The sequence below is a fragment of the Tauraco erythrolophus genome, chromosome 22, assembly GCF_009769465.1.
Source record: "Tauraco erythrolophus isolate bTauEry1 chromosome 22, bTauEry1.pri, whole genome shotgun sequence".
In the NCBI taxonomy this organism is placed as follows: domain Eukaryota; kingdom Metazoa; phylum Chordata; class Aves; order Musophagiformes; family Musophagidae; genus Tauraco; species Tauraco erythrolophus.
This window is the reverse complement of record NC_141486.1, coordinates 1,580,149-1,607,565: the sequence shown is the minus strand read 5'-3', so window position 1 is coordinate 1,607,565 and position 27,417 is coordinate 1,580,149. Positions and strand designations below refer to the sequence as shown.

The 27,417-nt window shown below is 45.7% G+C and overlaps 1 protein-coding gene across 3 annotated transcripts; it reads right to left on the bottom strand.

Annotated features, from left to right (window-relative positions):
• Positions 1–249: 249 nt before the first annotated feature.
• On the bottom strand, positions 250–27,417 carry FKBP15 (FKBP prolyl isomerase family member 15). 3 transcript variants are annotated; one of them, XM_086625101.1, is made up of 31 exons: positions 27,324–27,417; positions 25,750–25,859; positions 25,362–25,449; positions 24,659–24,728; positions 23,250–23,324; positions 22,050–22,148; positions 21,436–21,585; positions 20,412–20,480; positions 18,970–19,113; positions 18,371–18,516; positions 17,839–17,887; positions 17,054–17,173; positions 16,700–16,799; positions 15,824–15,927; positions 14,214–14,307; positions 13,328–13,437; positions 12,818–12,928; positions 12,050–12,144; positions 11,307–11,409; positions 9,031–9,063; positions 7,254–7,425; positions 6,602–6,738; positions 6,107–6,262; positions 5,282–5,434; positions 4,839–4,931; positions 3,458–3,568; positions 2,856–2,963; positions 2,267–2,653; positions 1,884–2,233; positions 1,331–1,421; positions 250–864 (listed from the first exon to the last, which is right to left on the bottom strand). In XM_086625101.1, exons 1-31 carry the CDS (start codon positions 27,374–27,376, stop codon positions 790–792), a joined length of 3,756 nt encoding a protein of 1,251 aa, XP_086481227.1. In that variant the 5' UTR covers positions 27,377–27,417; the 3' UTR covers positions 250–789. The 3 variants fall into 3 exon arrangements, with proteins under 3 accessions (XP_086481227.1, XP_086481226.1, XP_086481225.1); XM_086625100.1 differs by having other exon boundaries at positions 1,884–2,653; positions 25,362–25,452; XM_086625099.1 differs by lacking the exon at positions 9,031–9,063 and having other exon boundaries at positions 1,884–2,653; positions 25,362–25,452.

The following is a 27,417-nucleotide window of genomic DNA, read 5'->3' as shown; positions in this document are numbered from 1 at the left end:
GCTGCACAGTGAATCGTTTTTGTGAGCTCTGTGAGCCTCAGGGTCCTCCGTAACACCCAGCTGGGATGTGGCTTCTTCCAACAGCAATTCCTAGGTGCTACATCTGTGCTTGGAGCGTTGGTCCAACAGAGCCCTGGCTTTCCGTACCGCTAACGGGTGCCCCAGCTTTGGCAGGCTGCGGGTCAGAGCACCACCCGGGCCACAGCAGTGCCCACCCGAACCCCCCCCTCAGCCCCTCGGGTCCCCCCAGCCACTGGCTCACAGGAAACACCTGCCGGGGCCATCTGGGCCCAATCTCCCACTGCACATTGCTAACACCTGGTGGGAAGCCAGTGTAGAGGCCCTGGCAACCAATGGGAACCTTCCAAGGAGACTTCACTGGGGAAGGAGGAGAGATTTTAGTCTGTTTTTCAAGAAGTAGTCACCCCCCGCAGGGTCCCGCCAGACCTGTTCTTCTGAAGCACTTTACAAAGTTCACATCTGCATGAAGTTTCAGATCAATCCACGACTCAGAGGAGCAGGGCAGCAACACGAACGTGCAGTAAGACTGGTCGTTCCTTCAGCTCGTCCCAACCTCCGTGCATGCCCGAGGGGTCAGAGCGATGGGTCTGAGTGCCCATGGGTGCAAAAAGAGCCACTGGCTCTCAGGCCCCATCAGTCTGCGGTACAGGAGCCAGGGAAGTCCCTGGTTGATCACAAGTGTCCCACGTACGCAGCTCGTTAAGTGCCAAGTGCACAGGAAGAGGCCATGCCCAGAGGAGAGGGCTCACAGGCTCACCAGCCAGCTCTTCATCCCAGCCAGTCCAGATCATCATCGTCATCATCACCAAAGAGCGGAGCTGGAGGGGGACGCCCCTTCATGCTCTGGAAGTAAAAGCAGAGGGAAACTTGTCAGTCTTAACAGCTTCCCAGTATTTAGTAATTGCTACACAGTTCCGGCTCCGAAATCTCCATCGGCTTTAGGGAGATGGTATCAAGAAGCCTCACTACTGATGGCTTTGTACTTTTCATGGAATGGCTTAATATTCTAGGAGAGATCCTTACAGGCTAAAAGGGACAGGAAAGGGGCAAGACACTAAACCCCTTCAATTACCTTGGCAAGTCCCACTAACTTCACGCCAGCAGGAGTTTGCCAGCAGTATCAGGCCAGGCAACCCCTCCAAGCTCAATGAGAAACAAACCCAGATGCTCTTGATTTATCCAGAGAAGGAATGGGAAGCTCTGAGCTCGGCTAGCAGGAGCCAGTCAGTCCCCCACTGCCAGGGAAACTACTAGCTACAGGTTGACACCTGAACCAGTTTGGTAGGAGTGGAAAAATACAAACACATACCACTTCCTCCTCATCCTCCTCTTCAGAGGGAGCTCGAGGCTTCAGTGGCTTATGAGATGCTGTTTCAAAGAAGTTGTCATCCTCAAAGAGGCTGGAAGAAGATAAAGAATTATCAGTTTGCTTGCAGATGATGGGATCTTGGTTTTACAAGTTCTGTTAAAGAATGCTGGAAAAGTTTTGTTGCCGAGGCAAACTGAAGGCACGTGCTATTCACCGGGGCAGAACGTTTCCGTAATGAGACCTGGCAGCCACCAATATCAGATCCTAGAGAAGCTGCACATTCCTCTCTGCTCAGCTGGGAACTGCTCACCAGGGATAATGGCATCCACCCAGGCATGAGCCCGTTCTGCAGCTGCCGTCCCTGCAGAGCACGCCCTGGGCAGCCTGGTCCCCACCAGTCCAGGGCTAACACCGTGATGGTGCTTCAACCCTACCACGTGTGCTGCCCTGCAGCAGTAGCACAACTGCTCGAGCCTCTGGGCCTGCTGCTGCACCGGTCTGAGCTGATCAGCAGGAAAACAGGACTGTGGCTACCCCAGCAGTCACACCTCACCTGGAATCTTTCTGCCGGTGGCTGGAGCCCACTTCCTGCTGCCCCGGAGTTTCTCTGATGATGGCTGAGCTCTGCTCTGCTGCGCTGGGTGCTGAGGCAGGCTCCTTCTGGGAGCTCGCTCCGTCGGATGGGTCTGTGCAGTTCCCTCCCTCGCCATCTAAGGGAGGGGGCTCTAAGCCTCCCACAGGCTCCTCCGCCTTCTGCTCCGCAGCTGGCTTTTCTGGAAGCACTGCCACATCCACTTCTCCTGGTCTGGCTTCTGGAACAGAAGGTTCTGCAGCGTCTGCCCGCAAAAATACTCTGGAGGGACTGCGTTCAGTCCCAGCTTTCCTGATGGGACCGCTCTCCTGCTGTTGCTCAGCTGGGACAGAGTTCTCATCCACCTTAGGAACAGGCGCTGCTGCAAACACAGGCCCTTTATCAGGATCCAGGCAGGATTCCGCTCCAGAAGAGGGATGCTCCTCCTGGATCTTTTCATCTTCTGACACCCCGCCGCTCTGTGTCACCTGCTCTTCCTCGGGAGTTCTGGGCCTGGCAGACAGAGGACCTGACTGGCCTTCCCAGTCAGACACCATGGAGCCCGTGGTCGCTTCCCCAGGATCAGCTGGGAAGGCAACACTCTGTGCTGGGCTATGCTGCACGGGCTTGTTATGCTCTTCCTTTGCTCCAAGGGATCTCTCCTGTCTCGCTGCTCCTGTTGCGAGTTCCTCCTTTTTACTGTCATGATCGGGTCTCTCCTGCTGCCTGCTGAGCAGCTGCAGTGTTACAGTCTAAAAAATTGAGTACAGAGAACACAGGTTATACCCTAAACACAAACCATCACAGATCCCTGGTACCTTCTTCCTCTACTGGGCTGCTTTGCCAGCCACAGCAATTTTCTGCTTCGCAGATATGTCAGACTCACAAAGCCCATGTGTGGTTTTAGTCCAAGACTCGTTCTCTCACGTCAATCACCTTTAATCTCTGTTGTACCTTAATAGTGTTCATGACGACTCCCAGAACTGTCCTGCCACTGTACGTCTCTTCCAGCTCAAATTCACCCCGAAGAGACTGAAATACACCGTTCATTATCTTCTTTACCTGGAAAAGAGCAAGGCAGGAAACAGAGACATGAGTCATTAACACGCGAAGCACTAGACTCAAGATCAGACAATTCTCTAGGTGAAGGAACAATAAACCCAAAACCACCTGGTTTTCAAACAATTCACTTTTCAAATCAGAAATTCCAGTAATGAAGTAGAATCCATCACACCATTTTAATTCGGAACCACCACACATGCACCAAACCCATCCCTCCAAAACTGAGGCAAGTTGCACAAACCCAAAGCAGGCTACGCTTACTATTCTTTCAATTTGTAAATCTAAACTTCAGAACTTAAGTTTTAATCTAAAAATCAAGCAACAAAGCAGGCAGCAGGAAGATCACATCCTTTCTTCCTCTATAGAGCCTGCTACTGGAAACAGTGCTTCTGTGGAGAAAATGATGTTTTTCCTTCTTGTCTCTGCTCAAAGAGAAATAATTCAAGGCAAATAGAATAGATTTGCAAGGAGAAATATCGGATAGTCAAGCTCACTTCTTCTGTGAAGCCTGCAGGTGAAGATCCGTCCTGATCCTTCTCCAGGTCTCGGATGCGTTCTTCATAGCGAGCCTTCAGCACCACAATATCAGACTGCAAGGCTGAGTACTGCCAAAGGGAAACCAAAAGTTACAACAGGTCCGCAGACACCAGCACAACGCAGCTACAACAGGTCTGCAGACACCAGCACAACGCAGCTACAACAGGTCCGCAGACACCAGCACAACGCAGCTACAACAGGTCCGCGGACACCAGCACAACGCAGCTTGCAGTGGATGGGTTATCTGCAAACAGTTTTTAGCGAGGGGCAAATTGCTGAGTGGAGTTCTAAGCAGGGCTTTGCTGGAGAGTGTCCTGGTTTCAACAGGACAGTTAGTTCTTCTTTTTAGCAGCTAGAAGAGCTCTGAGTTTTGGACTGAGTACGGGATTTGTTATGAGAAGAATGTTGATAGCACACTGAAGTTTGTAACTGGTTCTGAGAAACCAAGGACCTTTCAGCTTCCCACGTTTTTACCAGTGTGTAGGACCACAGCAGGCTGGGGGGAGCACAGCCAGGACAAAGGGCCCACAACTCTCCTTATGATTTCAACTTAGACTTAGGAATGAGGGCCAAACTGGCCAATGGAATATTCCATATCATGCAATGTCGTGCCCAGTATATAGATGAAGGTTGACTGGGAAGAAGGGCTGGCTCTTTCTCTTCTTCCAAGGGCTCTCTTGGACTCCTGTCTCTCTCCCTTGCTCTCTTTTTGGGCCTCTCACTCATCTGAGATTGCTGCATTGGGACTTATCTGCTTCAGGATTGCTTGCTGGGATGGGACAGGCACTGGTCACCAGGTGGTGAGCAATTACACTGTGCACCACTTGTTTGTATCTATTATCATTATATATAAACAAAAATATATCATTATTACTTTTAACTTTATATTATTAAATTGATCTTATCTCAATCCATGAGTCTCCTTCCCTTTTCCCCTTTAATTCTCTTCCCCATTCCACAGGGGTGGAGGAGAGTGAGCAAGCAGCTGTGTGGTGTTTTGTTGCCAACTGGGTTAACCCACAACAGGAGTTGCAAAAGACAGCTGAAAGTAACAGCACCAAAATAAAGATACCCAACCGAGCCAAAACCTTGGTGATCCAGAACTCTGTCATTAGGTCTTCAAGTAACACCACGAATGGGCATAGCAGTACTGAGATCCCAGTGAAACGAGGGCTGGGTTTCATCACTGGACCTGTTCTGGTTTGCTGGAAGCAACGTGAAATTTTCCTTCCTCTCCTATTCCAGAACTCACGTTGTTGTTTTTCTGGACATAGGTAGCCTGAGGCTAGTGACTACTGCACTTCCGTTCATATTCAGCTGCTGTGTTACTCCCTTTACCTTCTCTCTGATAGGCTCTAGTTGCTCCAAACGCTGCTGAAACTCAGACAATTTTTGTTCCTCTGCTTTTTTCGAGTGTTTTAGAGCTGCAAGCTGAAAGACAAGAAGTAGAGCCCATTACTTTACAGTTCTTTTCAGTGTCCCCCACTTCAGAAGCAGTCACTCAGAACAGTGCAGATAAGCAGAAGAGATTGTGGCTGTTGCTTTAGTCTGAGACTGGCATCATCTTGGCTCTCCCTCACTCAGAACTGCAGGAGTTAATTCACCAGCCCACCAACCCAATGTAACAGATGCAAGTACAGACACATCCTCCTGAGGAGACCAAAAATTCTGTAACAGTCAAGAAATTAAAAAGTCAAGCTACAATTAGGTGGGAGAGGATCACTGGTTACAGTTACTGTTTATTTGGTATTACATTTCAGCAACAAAGAACAGCCTTTTACCTTCTCTTCCAGCTGGGACACCTGCTGCTGCAGGGAATCTCTCTGCTCACACACCTCCTGGTACTGTCTAGTGTGCTGCTCCTTGGCTGAGGCCAGTGTACGTTCACATTTGGCTTCCCACTGGGATTCCAGCTCTGCCTGGATGAGTGACAGCTGCCCATCATGTAAGAAAGATCATTAGGAACACACACACACACAATCTGTATTTGCACAAGTGGCTGAAAGCTTGGGGCTGGACAACATCTGCCCCAGGCTGGAACACCGACATGCAGCCCTGGCTCCTGCCCACACCTCTCAGTTCAATTCCAGCCTCAATCCCTCAGGCTGGCCTGAAGGTCCAGCTCAGTTTTCAGATCTCTTGGCATATTCCTAAGCAGTTCTTCACTCATCAGCAGTCCTGTGTTCTTCTATTATGAACCCAATTTGCTGCCCCTCCTTTCCTCAGTTTGACACTCTCCAACACAGCGAGTCTGATGCCGCATGCCAGCCTGCATCAACGCTGCGCCGAAGCTCTGCAGCCACCTCAGAGGCCTGTGGTTCGAGCCAGAGAACGACTGGGACCCAGCAGCCTTCCTGCCTACTCAAATCATGCACTTCTAGAGAGATACCAGTGTAAATCCCCAAGTCAGAAGCAGGGCCAACAAACATCAGCAAAGATATTGTAGAAAGACAACAAAGCGAACGCTGTGTTAAAGTTAACTCCTAAAATCAAGCAGGTAACGTTTTCATTCTTCCACTACCTGAGGATTTTCACAACTATTTCCTACCTGTCGTTTCCTACGAGCCATCCAGACGCTTGGGGGAGAAGCTCCCATGACTACTCACCTGCTCTGCTGCTGCTTGGTCAGTCGAAGTCCGTGACTTTTTCAGCAACTGTCGAAGCTTGTCCAGTTCCTGCTGATACGATTTGCGTATTTCTTCCATCTCTTCCTCTGCTTGAGCTCTCTCCGAGAGGGATTTCTTCTTCCTCTCTGCAAGATTCTGCGATACAGAACGGGACTTAGAATAGGCCAGACTGCACCAAAGTAGCTTGTATTCCTCATGCACAAAAAGCTTCCCTGAGCAGAGAATCTTATCACTCTAAAAATCAAGATGAGATTTATTCTATGTGCAGAAAGGTTAGTATATTACTGGTTAAGTTATTTTAAAAAAAAATAAAATAAATTCACATAACCACAAAGGATCCACCAGCACAGGGATCTTTGCCTGCAGATGAGTCAAGATTCACCTAAGTTGTGCATTTACAATAAGAACGTAGGGTTAGATTTCAGCAAACAGCTGAAACCTGCAGCATCTCTGCAGTGCTAGCACCAGACATACCCTTTCAAGAGTCTCCTTTTCCACTCTTAGGTCCGTTAGCTCTTCTTCCAATGCTGCCATCTTCATGTCCAGCTGTTTGCGGCTCTGCTTCTCAGCTTTGAATCGAGTCTGAGTGTCCTCAGAGGCTTCTTGGAGCTCTGCAAAAATACACTTTACTGTGGGTTTCAGCAGTATGTATCTATTTCAGGTTAGCACATTTAGGGGCTGGTGGGAAGGAACAGTGTCTCTTGCACAATGAAAATCAACACCACAGCTTGCACCTGCAGTGGGAACTACAGTTTATCAAGAGCTGCTTCCATGAAATGGCAATACTTACACCTCAGCTTTTACCTCAACGTTCAACCACTGGAACATCTCTGGTTCCTCTACAAGATGTTTGACAGCAATGCCAAGAGATTGCTTCTACAAAACACATCCCCGTGACAGGATGATTTGGTCCAAGGATTCAGCCCTTCACTTTCCTTTGAATAGTAACAAGGATGCAAATAACCTTCAGCCATTTCAGTGCATCAATATCCTTCCATACCCTTGCTGCTGATCATAGGGAAAGCAGGAATAGATACCCCAGAAGACAGGAAAAACCTATGATTTCTAAAAGAGGAAAAACAATGACATAAAGGAGCTCTCACGGAGCAAGCACACAAAGTCTGACCTGCCAACTGTGCTTGCAGCTTGTTGAGCTGCGCCTCGTGTCGCTCTGCCTCCTGCACGGCAGCAGACAGCTGCTTTCGCAGGTCCATTTCCTTCTTCTGGTGGGCAGTCAGCTCCAGCTGCAGCTGGGAAACCTGTGCTGTGGCAGCTGCTAACTCCTCAGCAACTTTGGCCTGTATCAAAAACGGAGCAGGGAAAAGGGAGGGGGAACAAAATAAAAGGATATGAGCGTGAGGAGGCACCAGAACTGTTCTCACAGGAAGAACTGATAAGGTTCTCATTGGGGAAGCGCTGAGATCCAGCACCTCATAGACATCTCCAAATTGAAGAGGTAACGATAACTTTTTTGCCATGTTACTGAGAGTCGTTTGGCTGTGACCTGTCTAGACTGACTAGAAAGTTCCACAAGGCCACCAACAAGCTCATCACCACATTAGTTCAACTCAGTGAGCTTTCCTGAAAAGCTTAAACGTGTTTTTAAGACTAGCACCAGTGCCTGGTGGCTCTGCTCAGCGTTTTCAGGCTGTGACAACATCTATTCAAGTAAAAGTCTGGGCTCCACCATATAGTTATCTTCCATAAGCTTACAAATCACTGACAAGGCACACAAAACAGAGGCTTGCTCCAGCCAAAAGAGCACCTTTCCTCCAGAGCACACAGGACAGAGTCACTTTGAGATGCCTGCACGGCCAAGACTGCCATTTTGGAACATAGTTCTCACAGAAATTTGTTGACCCGTTTAGATTTGGTATTGCTCAAAGTCAGTGACTCAGAAAACCAGGTACTACCACAGCCTGTTAGACAACTTGCAAACAATAAGTTAGGAGAGGCTCAAGGCATCAAGACAAAGACACAAAGTCACGTTCCCAATCTCATTGCATGACACAAAACTCAGAAGATGCTCCGCAAAGACAGAACTACACCCGCCAGAAAACCTCACTTGCTGCAGAAAATACCTAAACAGCTTCTATTTCTATGCCTACATTCAGATTCCCAACAGGCTTTCACGTTCTTGTAACGTATAAGTTCAGGAGAACTGGAGTTTCTCTTGACTTCATCCCCATAAGAGACAAAGTGCTTCTCTTCAGACCAGGACCACCACCTCTGGCAGAGAAGAGCTGTAAGCAAAACAGTTCCAACTATGATGAGGACGTATATGTGCTGACCTCCAGGGCTGGGCTACTACACCATTAATTTTAAAGAGGAGGCAGCACTTCAATAGAGACTGGCTAAAACCAGATCTGCTTTCCTCTTGTTTCCATAAATGTCTCACGGTGGTTCAAGATGCTAAGTCCCAGCATGCTAAAACCAAACCAAAATCCCATGGCATATCTAAAGGTTATTTTTGCACTTTAAAGGCACAGAAAGAAAAGTAAAAAGGAAACTCTATGCCAGGAACTGTTACTAGACCCAAGTTTCTGCAGTTTCATGTCTGTACTAGCTCAGCTCCAGCCTCCAGCTTTCAGGTACCAAGAATCTTAATGACCTGGATCTGCTCTGACAGCTACATGATCATGTCTTGTTTCTCCCACGGGGGAGGTGAAACAAGCAGCAATGTGACAAAGTTCTCTGCAAGGAGTCCCCAAGAAAGAGGGGGCCAATGGCTACTGTGCCAGTTATAAAGCCCTTTTCCAAGTTGAAGATCCATGGCAATTCAAGATCTGAGGCAACTCTTTCAATGCCAATCAGCTTCTAACTAGTTGAAGAGGAAGCTGGGCTGGCACGACCGAGGGCACAATTATCTATCACCTACACAGTCAGCGGACACACTGCCTCACCTGGTCCCAGCCCCGATCCACTGGCAGCATGTGCTAGGAAGAGAAAGCAGTGACAGGAAACAGGAAGAGTTAAGAACACAACTTGAAAGGCAGAGGCATTAATCATCATCAGAAAAGCAAAATGCTTCGTTTCAGGAGCCTAAGGCATGCCAGAGAAGCCTTTAAATTAATCCAAGAACTTAGACAGAAAAAGGTAGTGAAGCCTGGCTTGAAAAGAATAGCTAAAGGTATTCTTACAGGTACAGTACACACCACGGATGGAGGAGTGGTCCTACACGTGGCTACCAGTTCACTGCACAGGAGAGTGCGGGGTATTAGCAATCGTTATGGAAAGCCAACTTTCACCTAAAGCTGTGAGGTGTTCTGCCAGGGTTGAAGATCCACAACCCCAAACCAGCAGGCTACCAGCACCTCTGTTCAGTAAGCCTGAGTACAGATGCCCGGCCTGTGGCACAAAATACACGGTGAGTCCCAATTTTTAAGTAAAGAATAGGTAAACCAGCTTAAAATTATCTTCCCTGATTCCGACTGTTCACAGCTCTCCCAGTAATTGCAGTCACAGAGCAAGCTGGGTTAGATAAAAGGAAGAGGAAGGAATATCAGCCTTCGTATTTACAGTCAATACTCTCACAAAACTAGGGGAAATCTTCTCCCAGTGCAAGTCACGGCTGTTCTGGTCTAGCCTGGACTCTATTCATGTACTAGAGTTATCTCCTGGGCAGCGACTGCGGAATCCAGTGGAATCCTATTGAAGATGAGGCCTAAAAGATTCCTGAAGATTGCATCTTATGCTTCCAAAAGATGCTTCCTCCCCAAGTTACTTATCACACAAGCTAGATGTGCTCGCTGACAGAACGGAATTTTATTTATTATTTCAATCTGACTTTTTCCTGGTTAGAATCTCTCACATGCCCTATATTATGGGTATGCGACCTGGGCCCTCAATGGAAAAATACAGCTCTCCTTCACTGTCTGCTCAGACCAGCACACATGTATCAGCCATATACTGCTCTATCTTTCCTCACAGAATCATGGAATCATCTGGTTGGAAGAGACCCTCAAGATCATCGAGTCCAACCGTTCACCCTGCACTGTCAGGGTCCCTAAACCATGTTCCTCAACACCAAATCCACACGGTTTTTAAACACCTCCAGGGATGGGGACTCCACCACCTCCCTGGGCAGCCTGTTCCAATACCTCACAACCCTCTCTGGAAAGAAATTTTTCCTGATATCCAACCTAAATTTCCCCTGGCCTAACTTGAGGCCATTCCCTCTCGTCCTGTCATTCATAATGTGGGAGAAGAGACCGACCCCCATCTCCCTACAACTTCCTTTCAGGTAACTGTAGAGAGCGAGAAGGTCCCCCCTGAGCCTCCTCTTCTCCAGACTAAACCGAGTTTAGTTCTTTCTCCTACAGAAACACTCGCTTGCACGCTTTGGAAGGCAGCAGTTTCCACCATTTAAGGTGCACCAAGTCACGGTTCTCATGCAGAGTAAGCATTTATCATCTCCTATTTGAATTGGAGAAAGACATAGCTCAGCAGGGAAGCACGGTGCAAGACTGAACTTGGTGCAATTTAAGAAGCCAGTGCTGGAGAAAGCACAGAAGACACCGTGCAATTACAGACCTCAAAACCAGCCTGCCTGGGCTCGGCTGTCCCGAGCGGACATTACAGGACACGCAGCCACGCACAGGTGCATTTGACTACTTAGAAAGTTATTTCCCAATAGCTCCTTCCACGAAAGAACACCACATTATTGGTAGAAACAACTAGCTTTTGATTAGTATTAAAAAAAGTGTAAAAAAAGTGCAGTGAAGAAACTCTAGTGGGAAATAATTTGTCTTATAGCTACATTCACTCTATGTCAGTTAAATAGAAGGAATAAAACTTTTCTGAAAAGTTTTATCGCAACTAAATAAACAAAGTACATTTTCAACCTGACAAAGCCCTGTGATACACACATTTCCCCAACATGTTGGCTGTACACCTAAAAAGTTCACAATAAATCCCTTTCCTGTAAGAATATTCAAGCTATGACAGCATAAAGATCTACGTGTATATCCTCTGTGCTGCTTTTGTTGTGAAAGCCATGAAAAAATTTGATTTTTTTTTCTCCAAAGAGCTTTCAAAACATAAGTTCAGAACCACAGTCGTCATGTAAGAGAACTGACTCAGGCCTTGACTAACAAGGCTTCGGCATGTTTAATGCAGTAACAAGCCCCCTCCCTGGCTGCAGCGAGAGGTCTATGGCTCTGCTCAGTGTCACCATTACCTTCTCCTGTTCTGCATGCAACACTCTTGCCTGTGTGTTTTCATTTGTTGTCTGCAGTGAGTGGTTCCTCTGCTCCATTAGCAAGTTACTCTGTTCGACGTATCTGTGAACGGGGGAGGACTGCGTGAGCATTTACATAAACACGCGACTGGGAGCTAAAGGCTCACATAGAAAAGGAGATATTTCAAAGCAGGTTTCCTCAGGACAAGTCCCAGACCATTTTGTATGATGTCCTGCACTAAGAAGAGCCTCATCTCAGAAGGGTGGAATGGGTGTGCCTGGCACAGCAGAGATGACATGGGTTTGCAGAAATGCTTTATCTCTTTGTAAAATGTCTAACATTCCCAATCACATTGTTAAGGGTTTTGACGACCTGATATCCACTGGTCTTTGCTATTTCCTTAAACAAGTTATTCCCCTTCTTAAACTGAATGGCACACACACCCAAGAGTGCAACTAAGGACACCACATCCCCTACAATTTCTTCCACCGTACTAGAAATAGTAAAGTAACTCCCAGAAGCAGAGCAAACATGCTCAAAAGATAGCACAAGGGGTTTTTTTCCCCCTTTTATAGTCGTGTTTACTGTAAACCAGAGTTTTGGAGATACACCCCGCAGAGAGAGGCAGGGAGGAAATCAGAACACATGTCTATCCTCAAGAACACCTCTCCCAGTTACATCTAACCAAGCATAAGCTCTGAAGTCTTTGCAGATGCACAGGCTGTACTCTCCTAATCCTTACCTCTGATTCCGCTCAATCAACTCGCTGATCTTCTCATTCTGCTCCTCAATCCGACTGCTCTTCTCAAATATCTCTTGCTTCAGTCTCTCATTCTCCTAAAGCACAGCCCAACATGAATATTCATCTTACTCGAACTTCCTTGCAGCAGTACCAAAACTTTTGGTTTGCACAGATGCAGTACAGTGGTGAGACTTATCACCTTCTGTGGTAACATCACAGGAAGGTGCTGTCCTACATTTAGCAGGAGTCCTGGCATGGGACAGAGGTTGCCAAACCACATTCTAGAGAATATTATGTCTGACTGACTTTTTCATCTACAAACTCCAAGATTGTAAGGCTGCTGCCTAAAAGCATAAGACTAATTAGTGAAAAACAGAAGCAGATGGTTCTTGCAGCATGAAACTTCAGCTGTGAAACTCTGTTCTGCAGGATGCTGTGGGTTAAATCCATAACAGTTTAAGAAGAGGCTGAATTTGTCTTACATCAACCTTTTCCAAGGCCCATTAAATACCAATACATCAACTCTGGCTTGGAAGGTACCCAAACCACAAACTGTTGAGAAGATTTTTCTTTTTTTTCAGGGGGAGAGGTGTGGAAATCATCATATATCTCATGCTCTTACCTAGGCAGCTGGTTTTGGCCATGCAGAAATAAAACACATGGGTGGATGGACATTTGGGCCAAGCCCGTACAGCTATCCTCATTAGGAATAACACAGTGGGTTCCAGTTCCTTATGGAATTAGTCAAATAAGGCTGGCCATGCTCACCTGGATTATGCGTTGGATATTGCTCATGATCATGGAGGCTTCCATAGTAACAGAGGAGATACCAGGCAGTAGTGAGCTGTTACCAGCGTTCTGTTTCTTCAACTCCTCCACCTGCAGGGATAAGCCATTCTTAAGCCAGATGAAACGAATTTATGGGTGTAGGTAAGAGTCAGACTTCTGCAGAGATCTGTTTCACAGTTCCATCTGATCAGCTGAAGGGCATACGCCACTGTATCAACCGTGACACCTCCTGAAGAGCAGCAGACCTCTCCAAACACAACGCATCGCAGGATATTTAAAACGGTTAACAGACAGCACCTTCCCTCAAGTGCAGTCTTGGCTTTTTCACAATAGCTGAATCACTACCACGTCAAGGTCTGATAATATCGGAATTTTCACTCAATTAGTACATCACTTAAACTCAATTTAAACAGAGCCAGCTCCTCAGACTACCTTTGGAGAGCAAACAGCAGTAACGGCGTTAACAAGCCCGTCTACGCCATACATTACCTTGGCAGCCAGATGATCCATTTTATCCACGACTTTGCTGACGGCCATTCGGATTTCAGTGTTATGCTGCCGAGCTTCGGTCATCAAAAAGGAAGTAACATCCCCAGGTGCTTGAATGGAAGGGAGAGATGTACAGTCACCAGGTGAAAATGCTTGCATACAGACATATCAAAAGCCTGCCAGATAGGACAGCCACTCTCTTCCCAGAAATAAAAGTGACATGGTATCTGGAAAACTAATAATGTAGGTATTTTCCAAATAACATAAATAGGCAGGTTTACGACTACAGGAAATTCTTGAGCCACATGACAGCACTTAGGTCAAAAAGAGGGAAGCCTCCAGACACACTACAACAGTACAAAAAAGAGGTACAATCAAACAATAGGAACAAAGGTTGGCTTCTGAAACTTTGATCTGAAAAACCAACAAAGGTTCAGCTATTCAAGTCCTCACCAACAGGGATAACCTAAATGGTTCTTCAAATGCCTTTAGTCCTTCTTAGGCTACATCCTCCCACTTAGTAAAGGCCCCTGTACGTACACTTCAGGATTTCCCTGGCTGGTAGGATAGCTGTTTCCTACCACAGTTACACTTATAACTGGAAGCATCAGCTATAAAATAACTTTAGCAACACACAGCCTAGAGAACACACCTAGAAATTCCCTCCTCTTTCACACCACACAAGCTTTAAGGTAAGAAAAAGACGGATATTTATTGGGATTTGCCCTTATGAGGTATCAAAAGTAAGCACTTTTGAAACAGCACAGCATTACAGACAGGATGAATGTGTATGTGTATGCTGCCATTGCTGCCTAAATCATCATTATAAATAATTTACTGCAGGTATTGCAGCCTTCTGAAAAGCACGTGCTTTTTTTAAACGTACCTTGGTAAGGTGTGGGATACATCTGTCCTACAGGCTGGAGCTGGGAAGCAGATGCAGCAGTTTGGGTGTAAGCAAATGCCACTCCTGGATATGCCTTGCAGAACAAGTTCAATAGATTAGAATATGTTTTGATATTTCCCCCTTCTTACACTTAAATGGTTTTCAAGTTTTTTAAGCTGCAGAGCAATGATGATATTTGGAAAGAAAAAAAAAAAACAGAATTAGGGAGCAGGAAGTCAAATTACACAGCACTTACAGTAAAAGGGAAAAAAAAAAAGCCATTCTTCTTTCAAGGCTTAGATATGGGTTCAAGTCACCACAGCTTAGCAAGTGATCTTCTTCACTGAAGTTTAAGCAAGAGCGTGTTACCCTGCGTTTTGAGAGGCAGAGACCAGCATGTGACCAGCTTATTGGATGTGCAGGAATCTGGAATTAAGCTGACTTGAACACAAGGCTATTCCTAGGAGAGGTTCAAACAGTGCAACACAACTTGACTGCCACTTTATTGCTCAATGCTCATTAGAAGCAGGTAAACAGACGGAAGAACGCGTTAAATGGTAGGAGTACCTGACTCGTATCGATTTATTCTCTCAGGCAAGTTAAAAAAAATAAATCACAATACAACTTGGGCCAAGTTTCTACAAGAATTCAGGACACCAGGGTCAAACTTTCAAAACCCCACATCCAAATCACCATCAGATTAAAACTTCACTTTAATGACTACTTTCTATTTCATCAAACGAAAAGCCTAACTTTTTTATCTTGGTATTTGCCACAACTTCCTCATTTTCAATACAAGAAAAAAGCAAAGCCAAAGCAACGCACCAGGGCTGGTTTTTGTTGTTTTGGGGTTTTGTACAGTTTTTGTTTTGGTTTGATTTTTTTAAACACATAGTGTTTGTATTTGTTATCAAATATTTTCTTCCTCTGCCTGGACGCTTTAAAAATAAACAGTGCTATAGGCCCAAAACCTCTAGAAAACCGGCTAAGTGAAAATAACTACAGAAACCATCGGGTAATAAGCTTGGTTTTAGACTTCATAGAATTGTTTGTGTAATAGCTTTGTACTAAGTCTTCACTACCTGACATGGCAAGTACATTGTGTGCTAAGCCTCCAAAGTTTCCTTACTAGCAAGCAGAATGCATCACTTTAACAGGCTTGTGGTGCCACTGCTGTAAAAGGATTACTCTTTTGCTGGCCGAAAAACCACAACCAATAAACACATTAAGTGTGCAAATGAGCTCTCACAGAAAAACAGACCGTGACCAAGAAAAATTTCAACTCAAACGCTTTTGTTTTCACCTGCTCTGCAAGTACTTGGAAGTTTTTAAAATCTGCTTTTGTAGTGGAGAAAATAAGACATAGTCTGGTTAATTCTTAGTTTAACTTTAAGAAGCTATCAGCAGGCAGAAAATTAGCCCTTTTTGATTAAATTCTACGAGGCATGTGATGGAAACCTGAGAAAACCACAGAAGAGTCACAAGAAGCAGCCTGGGCTTCTTGTCCTTACACGCTGCTATAGAGTCCTTGCTCCCAGCATTGGAGAAGACAGTAAGGCTTATCAGAAAGGACAGAAGTGCCAAAACCCTCCTTGATTTCATTCTGGTACCTGAAAACCCTGCGCTCCTCCAGGCAGAGCTGAATGGGGCTGGATCGTTGCAGGTATTAAAGCAGCAGAAGATACTGAGGGTGCAGAACCAGATGCTTGAGGTACTGAAAAGGGAGAAAGAAATTCAGCATGCCATAAAGTAGCTAGAAATAATTTAACTCACCCAGTGTCAAAGGGCCAAAAAAGTCACTAAATAGACAAAAATTTAACACAAGCCTGTCTGCAGCCTTGTAAAAATTAAATCTAGTTAAACAAATGATAAAAGGTCAACAAGACAGTCATCTTTCACAGAAATTTCACTTCTAGCTACATTTAGGCAACCTCTTTTCATTCAAACAAAGGCGGCTCTGAAGTTTACTGACACAAGAGGTTGCTCAGACTGACCCTAAAGATTGCTCAGCTGACCAGCAGCTGACATCACTGTTCCATCACGTGAAGATTGGTCAAGCCCACTCCAGAGCTGCCAGCCCTCTGATGTGCTTTGCTATTAGTTCCACCATTACCAAAAAAAAACCCCAAAAAAACCCAACTGTTCACTGGGAAAGGATTTGTAACAGTTCCGTTTACAAAGCACACGTCCTAGAAAACTCAGTGCCACCCGAGCACACACGATGACAGAGCTTGCTCACTGGGGCTGCTCTTCCTCAAGCAGTAATGTGTGCACAAGATCACACAGGAAACATACTCCAAGGACTTCGGTCTTGTGCTTTATGGATTAGTCTGCCTTTGGATCAGCACGCATTACTAGAAGCTCCTATTTCAGTTCCTATTTCAGCTCCCGAAAGGAATCCTCTATTCCTACAGCCTCTGCAGGCTTTGAAGCCTGCAAAGCAGTGGAATTTCTCCATACCAGTGCCAGGCTTACCAGCATATTACCTTGTGTTGACACTGTGGGCAGCACCGCATGAGCTGGCTGTGACGGTCTCATGGAAGATGAAGCCACTGGTTGCGCTGTCCCTCTCAGTGTATTTGGATCCTAAAAAAAAAATTCAGCGTATTACAATGAATGCTAAAGAATGAGTTTGAACCCAAGATCACTTGAGACTAGGTGTTACCCAGTTAACCCAACTGAACTAGATAGGAAGAGTGGAATCATTAAAGCCTTTTGCCACCGAAACAGAGCATGCTTTCCCTGTGCAAAGGGAGAGCTATTGCTACGGACTCCACTTCAAGGAATCCACGCTGTAGAAAAAGCATCAAAAAGTCACACTTCTGTGATTAGTGATGTACCTCTATTTCCGAGTCACTGGAGTCAAGTTGACTACCTGCTGTCCCAGCAAGGAAAGGCAGCATGGGCTGTCCCATTTTAGCCATCCGAGAAATTAGCTTGGCCTTTGCTACGTCTGGATTCTAAAAGAAATGTTTGCAGTTACTATTCTTTTATCTCTCAGCCCAGGCTTTTCAGACATTACAGAGACATCTATCAGGATTAGACTCTTCTAAATCACTGGCTAAATAATTCCAGTTCTTTCCATTTTTCCATGACTGCGGAAAAACTAATTTTCAAGCACCCAAGATAACACTATCGATTTGTTAATCTGGCTTGCTTTATATACTCTTGTTCTGGGATGACACTACTGTCATTACACAGAATATCTATTCCTACAGGAAACACAGCAACAAGAAGAAAATATGTGAATTAAGGAAGCTGCTTACCAGCTTTTTCTACCCTGAGGCACCCATAAAAAGTCCTCTCACATCGCTATATAAACGTGTACTGAATGTCCCAACTGCTCTTTGTCACCCGTTTTAAATTTGTTCACTTATCCAAGATGACAACTAGCCTTGTGAGCACCCACACGTTAAAGTAACTTTGCATTTAGGAGTAGTAACTGGGACTGAGGTTCCTCATGTTCTGCTAATCCTTTGAAAAACAAGGCCCTAATCTGCTGTTAGTAAGTGTCTTGCTTGGATGATATTCACTTTATCTTCAGCAACGCTGAATGCAGAGGTGAAACCAACCAAGCTTCCCTACTTAGGGCTTCAAATTAGTTCAAAAAAGTGATGGCACTTACTGCTAGCTGTTCACTGATGGAGTTCGACTTGGCCCGAACAGCTGGCTCCCTGAAAAGCCAAACAGGTGTATGTTGATACTGGAGATTAACAAAGATGAAATTGAACTCCCTAAAAAAATATGACTACTCCATTTAGTTAATTTAAGCAACAAAAGACAATGTAAAATTTGCAATTAAACAAATCAGCCATCACTCAAGACCAACTTATAACTATACTGCCACCTGTGATGAGAAACTTGTTGTAGCAGTACCCAGACAGCTTAACCACGCTAGTTCTCAATAATGCTGTAGAGGAATGACTTCTTTCATCTGTACCCATTTCAATTTCATTACTTCTGAAAGTCAGCACTCAAGCAGAAAATTTCCTGCAAGTCTTGTTAGCAAGCATCCCTCTGCCACACTGATGGCACTGAGTTGGCACCCAGAGGACCCACATTTGCCAAACGATATGTTAACGCAGCATTGTGCCAGATGTTTATCAGCATTGTCACCTTTTAATACAGCAAGTTGTTTTAAGTGTGCTGCTTCTTACCCAGGCTTTGGAGGTATCGAAGATGGAGGCAATAAACCAGTCTCTGCAGAGAAGCCATCTGAATTGGGTACCGGAGAAGGTGCAGGAGAATCCCTTGAACTAACACTCTGTCCATCTGAACCAGAGGATTCCTTTACCAATTTCACCTTAAAAAAGCATGTAACAAAAAAGATGTTTTTGTGGGTTCCCGAAAAAGTTTTCAGCAACTTGTTTAGTTTTGATGACTACTCCTTTGCCAAGCTCATGCACTTCAGGTAGCTCAGGAGAAGCTGAGTCTTTAGATCCTGTCATTCCTCACTATGAGTATTTTGTTTTCCCAAGAGACTCACTAATAAGACAATGAAAAGATCCCAAGACAGTCACAACAGACATGTCTTAGTAGACAGCCTAGAGGGCTTTTTTGAGTTTAGGGTTTTGCGTTGGTTTTAGGGTTGTTTTTTTTAAAATTAAAGATATGCATCATCTTGAGGTATTTGGTTTATAACAGTTTCTGAGCTGTAGTTCTCACGCCAACAGCAGGTTTTCACCTTGCAGACAGACACTGCCACCCAACAGCCACAAAGGAGATGTAAAACACATGCTTGGCAGGAAACACTCACCCGCCTAACCTCCACCTCAAAAACTAGAGTAGAGTCTGGAGGGACACGGCCAGCTACTCCTTGAGTCCCATAGGCCCATGCCGGAGGAATAATGAGATACCTTCGTCCTCCTTTCCTCATCCCCATCATTCCTTCTTCCCAGCCCTTTGGTTTTCAGGGACACAAGAAAAGAGAAAACAAACAGTTTGATCAGTGACATTACAGTTTCTTTTAATTACACTGATTCAGACTGCTTCAGTCTTCTATAACTGCACTAGTTATAAAAGATTCCAGAACACACAGAGACATTCTTGTAAAATTCTATTCATTTTCAGTCTGCAGCACTAAACCTTTGTCTTACAAGAAGTCATAATGGCCAATTATAAACTGCAACATTAACTTAATAAAGATGTGGCTCCTGACATGTTCACAAGGAAATCAAACAGATACAGCAATCTCTGGCATGAAGGGCAGAGGCTTCCTGGTCTCTGTATAGTTACAGATACTTGCTTCAAGTTTTAGATATCGTAACTTCCGCGGCTATCACAGATCACGCCGGTACCCTGGAGAAAAGAACTGCACACTGTGCTGTGTGCACAAATCCTGCAGTTGCAGATGGCTTGCTCAGCACACAGTGGTGACCTGTCTCAGGATTCTGAGAAAGAAGAGGACTCCACATCACTGAGAGATCACTTCTGAATTGCTATGGTTAGATTTACAAAGCTCCCACAGAAAAGAGTTGTAGTGAAGAAGATTTAGAATATAGAGCAATGCAAACTGCCAAAAAAAAAAAAAAAAATAGTGCATTTTCAGTAAAGGACAACTTGTACAGGTCACATACGAATCACTGAGGTAATGGAAGTGACCTGAAGTAAAGCATCTCTGAGTCACAACCCGATTTTGTGGCATAACATAAAGGAGTATCACACCACCTAGACTGAAAAATTATTACAGTCAAAACGCTCACGACTTGACTGAGAGGCAGCATCTTTTACTAGGCCATTCTAAAACTTGTCAGTTGTCTTCACCCTCCCTTGCTCTTCTCCCAGGTGCCGTATATCAGAGCTATCTGATGCTCTGCTTCTGAGGCACAATGAGCAGGGAGGCATCTGAAGTTCTTCTCAAATTGAAACCTTCCTTTAGAGATAGGGTTCCCTGAGAACAAGGTACTGAATTAAGTGATTTCCAGAAAAACAAAGAAAAAAAAATCAAAAACCTCAGCTCTTGAAAACAGGAAGCTTCCTTTTTACCAAACAATATGACTTCTTTGTAACACTGCCATTGAGGAGACTCGGCTATATTGTGCAAATTAGGAAGAAAATAAAGCTTGAGTGAGTCAGTGTTAGAGTGTTTTCTATCAAAAGAAACATGTAACAGAAATAGCATATATGAATCCTGAAGATCTCCAGTAATTCAAAGCTCTGAGACTTCAATTAATACAACAAAAGCACCAGAAGTTCTACCTTGATGACCTTCCCAGATCCCAGCTTTAGCCGCAACAGCTTGTCTTTGTTAACATTTGAGTCAAACACCTAGAGTTGAACAAAAACACAAAATACACGGATTTCCCAACTGTTTCAAGGTTCTAAATGCAACTTTATACAATCCATAGTCTCTTATGCGCTATTTCAGATTCTGCTACTTCCAAAAATAATTCTCAACAGATGCAAGACAGAGCATGGCTAAAGCTTCTAGTCCATTGCACAGTACAATTTCTTAAAGTAAGTAATAGCTGGGGACTCAGACTTTGAAACTGCTTTGAGCTTGATGGCCAGGACAGGATTGGGTCCAGTAAAACAACACACAACAGGCTTATATCAAGCAGCAAACAACAGTCTAGAAGTTTAGTGCATTAAACTAAGACATATGCAGCTAAACAGTTCTTTCAGGAGATCAGAAGTAAGCTCTGCTACGTACCACTGGTACACAGAAGCATGCCAGGCAGAGCAAGAAAACCAAAAAAAACTCCTAAAGATGAAAATCAGAAAGTCCTTTTTTTATAGCAAAAAGATTTAACTGCAGATGGATGCAAATACGAAACACTCTGCCATGAATTTTGCTAATACTAAAACCAGCAGAAGCGTTTTAAAGGTAATGCTTTGAAACATCAAAGCATTTCTTTTGCTTATTAGCAAGCTGGCTTGCACGCAGCTGCAGAGAATGTAAAAGCAATCTCATTCTGCTAATGTTTGGAGATGTGCTTTGTGTCAGACAAAGCCCTTTTCACTTCCCTCAAGCCATTCCCAAAGGAGCACTGTCACTTCTCACCATTTTCACTAACACTGAGGAGTGAGAGTGCCTATAGAAGCATCTCAATCACCTCCTCCCTTATTATTCTACAGGTGACATGCATGACCTCATTTATGGTGCCATAAGCAACTGAAAAAATACCTTTAACACAGCACCAATACTATGCTGGATGCAGCAGATTCCCTCCAGGCACTATCACATTCACTCAGTGTTAGGATGTAACAGAGATGTCTTTACCTGCCCAAGCCCGTTGTTCTGGAACAGCCAGCCTGTATAGGCAACCTCTAGAGAGTCTCCTCCTTCTACTCCCTGCCCTTCCCCAAGAAGCAGATCCTGGCAGAGGACTGAATCGAGCACTGGGGAGCTGTTGCATTTGGCAATGCACACCTGCAGAAGGAAAGCCCGTCAATGTCTCTGACCATTAAAATGGAGGCAAGTTCCACTGTGGCTCATCCCAGATCTGATTCATTTCTTACTGCACCGATCAAGCCCAGGCCACAGATGCACTTAGAGGTGTTCCATGCTTCCACGTGCTGAACTCTGCTGAGCTATGTAAGTAAATGCCCTCTGCTCCACAGCACCATTGGTGCTACAGTAGTTGAGGATCTCGATTAGAAATCCCACCAGCTCTACCTCAACGAGATCTGTATCTCATGAACAAAACTCAGCCAGGCTTGTTGCACATCTGCCTCAATCACAGCCATGCAGATACTCAAAGCTAGAGGTCAATGAAAAAGTACAACCCTGACTTCGAACCTTTCAGCAATCAGGTGCTCTCAGAGCTACATCTTGATCTGCCTGTTGTTCTCAACGGGCCAGCGAGTCACACCTCGCGCGGAGTAAGTAGTTACCTGCTTACTGAAATCCATTGCTGCCTTTTCCGACTCAAACATGATGGACCAGTTTTGCCTCTGATCATCGTAGAACGTACTGTAATTGTTGGGCTGAACCTGCAGGGAAGGAAATCAGTTCTATGTTATACATGAAAAGATGCATTTAACTAAAAATCAAAAAAATCCACATCCAAAAGAAGCTTAAAGTAAGAATTACTGAAATTATGCACAGGAAGAGTCCTGCTGTATTACTACCCAAGTTTAGAATGCACAAATGAGCTTTTATTTATGTGCTTACTATCGTGGAAGAATTATTATAACTCAAATACTTCTGCAAATATTAAATTCTTCATAGATGCTGCTGCTTTCACAAGATGGTGAAAGCTTTCAGAAGCTTCTTTGAAGCTAGTTCCTATAATATACACTGAGATTTTTAAGCATAAGTAACCTTTTCATAAGTATTGATTATATTTAGACTTCTGGAATTGATTGCAGGAGTCACTCTTTCCTCACTTCTAAAAATTCATGTCACCATTAGCTGAGTACATAACCCATTAATCTTTCAAAATGCGCTTACAGAACTAAAGAGCAAACCAGCATCCTGGTCAGAAATGTGGACTGAAATTCTGTTTCAGAGTAGAATTTCTATCTATCAAATCAAAAAATTTTATGTCACCTGATGACAAGCTAAGAGCAGCAAATCAACACACCAATTTTCTGTAAAACTAGCAGAAAACAGAACTTCCTGAGAGATCCTAATTTTAGGACTTACAATGCTCCAAATTGTTCTTATCAGCAGGAACATGCTGAGTGCCAGACTTCTGAGAGAAAACACTTCCTTGCTGTCATTTCCTTCTGCTTGCTCAGTCGTATTCTCTCAGTCACTTAACTAGGAATTATCAGCAAGAGGAATTTTGTTCTGTTTCTGTCCACTGTAGGACTGTGAAACTCAAATCATCTCCTCTGGGATCCAGAGGCAATTACATCCCTCTTACGGGGTACAAACTGGCATTATGAAATCGACTGACCAGGTGCTCTGCAAAAGGCAGAGGTGAAAACCTCCCGTGCAATATCCCAGTCACTGTGACACCTCTTGCTACACCAGGCAGATGTTTGCTCTACAGGCTGTAAGCTAAGACTTGGGAAAGCATTTCAGGGTCAACTCCTGTTTGCTGTGAACAACACAGACCACTGGAGCTTCCTCATCCAGAGCCTTACCGTGAGTACAAAGCCTGGATGGATCCTTGCAGTTGCGATCTGTTGCTGCTGACTGATGTAAAGAAGGATCCTGTACTGGATTCCACAAGGAATCGGGCAGGGAAGAAGAAGAACAAACAGCAGAAACTCAAAACATCTTAAATTCTAACGTGCTTTGTCAAATTCTGAGCCTAAGGCTACAGTATTTATTTACCAAATGCACCTTGCAGCAGCATTTTTCACAGCAAAAATACCAAACACAGTTTTGTAACACCTATTAAAAACCCAGGAAAACATGCAAGATTTGTTTATCTACAAGAATCAGGCAATTCAAACTAATTCTTTTGCAATAAGCAAGACGCTTTAACCAGTTCCACGTTTTTCACAGTTGCTGTGTAAAAAGATGGTTCACTAACCCTGCAACACACAAAACTCATCACACATGGCATGCAGGCATACAACAATGTAAAAGATGGAGATATTACTCCATCTTTTAGTACTTCCAAGTACTAAACCATGCAGGTATTCTGTGGACATATTTGGCTCTACTGGACATGATCTAGGAAAGGAAGAACGCTTTCCTTTATGCACCTGTGGCAAGGGTTTCTTTGCTCAGCACAGCTCAGCAGCGACCTGGGAGCGATCCGCTGACTGCTCCGAGCGGAGTAGGCTGCGGTATCACAAAGGCAGCCCGAGAACGGCTGCGGGAGCTTCCTGCTGCCAGCCCTGTCCTTCCCAGCTCCCCCAGGAACGCCACTCCTGAACGCTTCTCACATCAGCAACTCAGGAACCAGTTCACTAAACTCCTGTTTCTTTTTGGGTTTGCCAAAGCAGAAGCAGCTTAGTGAGACAACATGAACTGGGAATTGGAGGATACAAAACACCCTAAATAGGTGAATATCAAGGACAGATCAGAATATTCAAAGTACTTTTTAAACACACCAATTTACTGGGAACCCCAGTGCTGTGTTCTTAGATGAGTACTTGGGAAGGAAGGATTGGGGAGGAGAGACATTTTTGATACTAAAGTAACAAAACTTAAGTAAAGCATCTCTGTACTACTGGACAAAATTTTGCTTTATATCGATTTCTACATGCGAGTTTTTGTGATCCAGTTGTCACAGACATTCTGAATAAATATCAAAGTCACTTCCAGAAATATTAGAAAAGATGCAGTAACTGAGACATTGCAAAATATTTCAGGCACAAGTTGTAAGAGATCTTACAAACTCGTGGATTCCAGAAAAGACAGACATCACCCAGGTAAGCAGCTAAGCCGTAAGTAAACTCAGGAGGGCAGGAAGGCGTAACCAGCAGGAGAACCAAGACCTCCAGCATCAAAAGCAAAGACATTCTGGTGAGCTCAGAGAAACACTGCCTCGCACAAGTGCACTCCCGGCATGAAAACGTTGAAGTGAAGTGTTTCTCACCTCTTTAGTAGCATGGTTCCCCACGACAGCTGCTCCGTACTTGCCTTGCTTCAAGTACTGCCCGTTAGTACTGGAAGACAAGCGAGAGATTCAGCTGCAGAACCGTCCCTGCCTCAGATTTCCCTCTACTGTTGCTGAGTTTTTTTCTTTAGAGTTCAGGTCCCTTTCCTCATGCCCAAAATGTTAGGCAGCCTTTCTTAGCTTAAAGAGACTACAACTTTCTTGCCTGCCCATAGATTACAGGAGCATACATTATGGAGTTCGAGTTGAAAACCACTCTTTTCGCAGATTCAGGGCAAACAGATTTTTACATGATGGCAATGTCAAACGGACAGAGAATTTTACTGTCACTCCACGCTCCTGCCTCAGTCCTCCGTGAAGGAACATATGAAACACAAGCATGTGACAGAGCTGCCTGGAAAAAGTGCAAATCTCAGGCCAGCACCCCGGGATACAGTTCCCTGTAGCAGCCAAACCCAGAACTTGCTTTTTATTTGACAACTGCGTAACCCTGAACTGCTCAAAGAAAGTTTCCACTGCAGAAACGTGCAGTGACTTGTAGCATTTGAACCACACAGACACATGTCTACAAGCAACGGTCTCTTCTCACTCATCCAAAAAGATCTTCCTTCTATGATGAGGTGCTGAGCCCCCAAAGACACGGACACTGGTGGGTCGTGCAGGAAACCACTGCTGCACTTACTATCGGTAAGCATGGACTGCAGTGGCCACGAACACTGACGGTGCTCCTGGAGCTGCTGGGGCCACAGGAGCCTTCTGGGCTGCCTGACCTGCTGAGGAATAAAAAGCAGGAATATCTGTCAGTGAAACAGAACTGCCACGTTGGCTGGCCAGTCATGACACAACACATTCTCTTCCCCAGAAGGATTAAAAACCAAAGAGTGACATTCCAAACTGACTAAAGGCCGCGAGAGCAAGCAGGCACAGAGAGGGCACTAAAAGAAGAGAACATCGTTAAAGAAAAGCGAAGTGAACTATCCGCACTGCTGCTCTTCACAAAGGCCCTCACTCTCCCAGCAAGACACATGCTGCTGAGTTTTTTCCCCCCCCACTCAAGCCCAGTTATTTACCAGTTGCTGTTTGACCCTTCTTAGGCTGCTTCGGTGCAGTGTACTGGAAGAATTCATTTCCCTGGCTTGAGACTGTTTGATCCAGACCAAAGAGAGAGGCCAACCTGGCACTAGGAAGAGAAATAAACTGGTTTACCTTATTTAACATGGGCTTTAGAAGCAACAAACACCATTAATCGTAAGTTGTATCTAATATAAAATGTTTACCATCACTTTAGAAAGAAACAAAGGGATGCACAATAACCAGCTCTACACTAATTTTCCATTTCCATTTGAATAAGCAGAACTTTTAGATGAAGAGGCTGAGCCAAGTGGTAGAATTTCGTTTCATTTCCTCAAAAGCTACAAGCAAGGACCGAAACTGCACCAAAAAAAGAAGTTACTTCAAAGCAGTGACATGGACTACCCTCATGAAATAGTTGATTGTCACAATACCAAAAAACTATGTGGCAGCAGAGAAGCCATCATTGGGTGCTGGAATTTTTCCTCTTGAAATGTCCAGAAAACGCATTCTGCTGGTAAGTTTTAAAACGGCAGGTGCTCTCCCATCACGGGGTGGAAGGTTTAAGAAGGTTCCTCCTACAAGACACGTTGTTCGGGGGTTTTTTTTCAGCTCACTTACTCCTCCTATCATGGGACAAACAAGTGACTCAAATCACGAAGCAGAAGCCACAAAGGGCAACACCACCGCCAGTGGAGCTGCAGCACCTGACACGGGATGCTTTTTAAAAAAATAACCATTTTGCTAAAAAGAGAGAGGGCCCGTTTCCAAGACTTGTCCCACAGAAGATGCTGGAAGAGGGCGGGGGGCGAGCACAGCCGAAGGGCCAAGTGCCGAGGAACCTTCGAGCGGCAACAAGTTACACGACGAATAAAAACTGCACGTGCCACACGTTAGTACCCGCAAAAGTTGGAAACTGCTGAACGCACTTGACGTAGCCGTCCCTGCTTAAAAATCCCCACACCTGGCATCTTCGGGACCTCCTGCTTACACCCTTACACCCACCCGATTCCTCTGGCCCGCCCCCTCCACGGCAGCACGGCCCGAGTGGCCGCTCCTCCTAGAGGGGCTCACGAAGAAGGCCCCGCCTGGGTGCCCGGGCAGGCGGACTCAGGCCCCCGAGCCCCCGACCCCGGTGTGTCACCGCCCGCCCGCCTCCGCCCCGCCGGGCACACCCCGCACCGAGCCTGCTCCGGCAGCCAGCCCCTCCCCGGGGGCACCGGGCTCCCCCTCCACCCCCACCGAGGCGGGCAGGGCAGGAGGGCACAGGCCCGGGGCTGAATCCAGTCACGGGAGAACAACTCCCGCCTCGGGTCCGGCCCCGCCGACCGGAGGAGCCCCCGCGGAGCGGCCCGGCCGGCAGCAGAGAGGGCTCCGCAGGGGCCCGCGGGCTGTGGGCCCGCCCGCCGCTCACCGGGCCGGGCAGGAGCGAGGCCCAGCCCCGGGCTGCGCGGGGCGCGTCCCTCACCGCAGAGGGGCTCCACCGGGGCCGGTGCCCCGCGGCCCGCCGGGGCCACCGTCCTCCCACCGCAGCGCGGAGGGTCGGCCCGGCCGCGCCCCGCCGGCCGCTCACCCGCTGGCAGGGGACAGGAAGTCCGCGTCGTCCTCCTCCGCCGCCCCGAACATGCTCACGGAGCCGCCGACCCCCGCCGTCCCGCGGTGTCGTA

Bases quoted from the DNA above. Each gene is read 5' to 3' on its own strand.
- FKBP15 (XM_086625100.1), bottom strand. From the start codon at position 27,376: ATGTTCGGGGCGGCGGAGGAGGACGACGCGGACTTCCTGTCCCCTGCC. The intron at 24,729-25,361 runs GTAAGTGCAGCA...CTTGTCTTCCAG, and splicing joins GCAGTCCATGCTTACCGATA to TACTAACGGGCAGTACTTGA. The intron at 9,064-11,306 runs GTAATGGTGACA...TTCTCTTCCTAG, and splicing joins TGCATGCAGAACAGGAGAAG to CACATGCTGCCAGTGGATCG.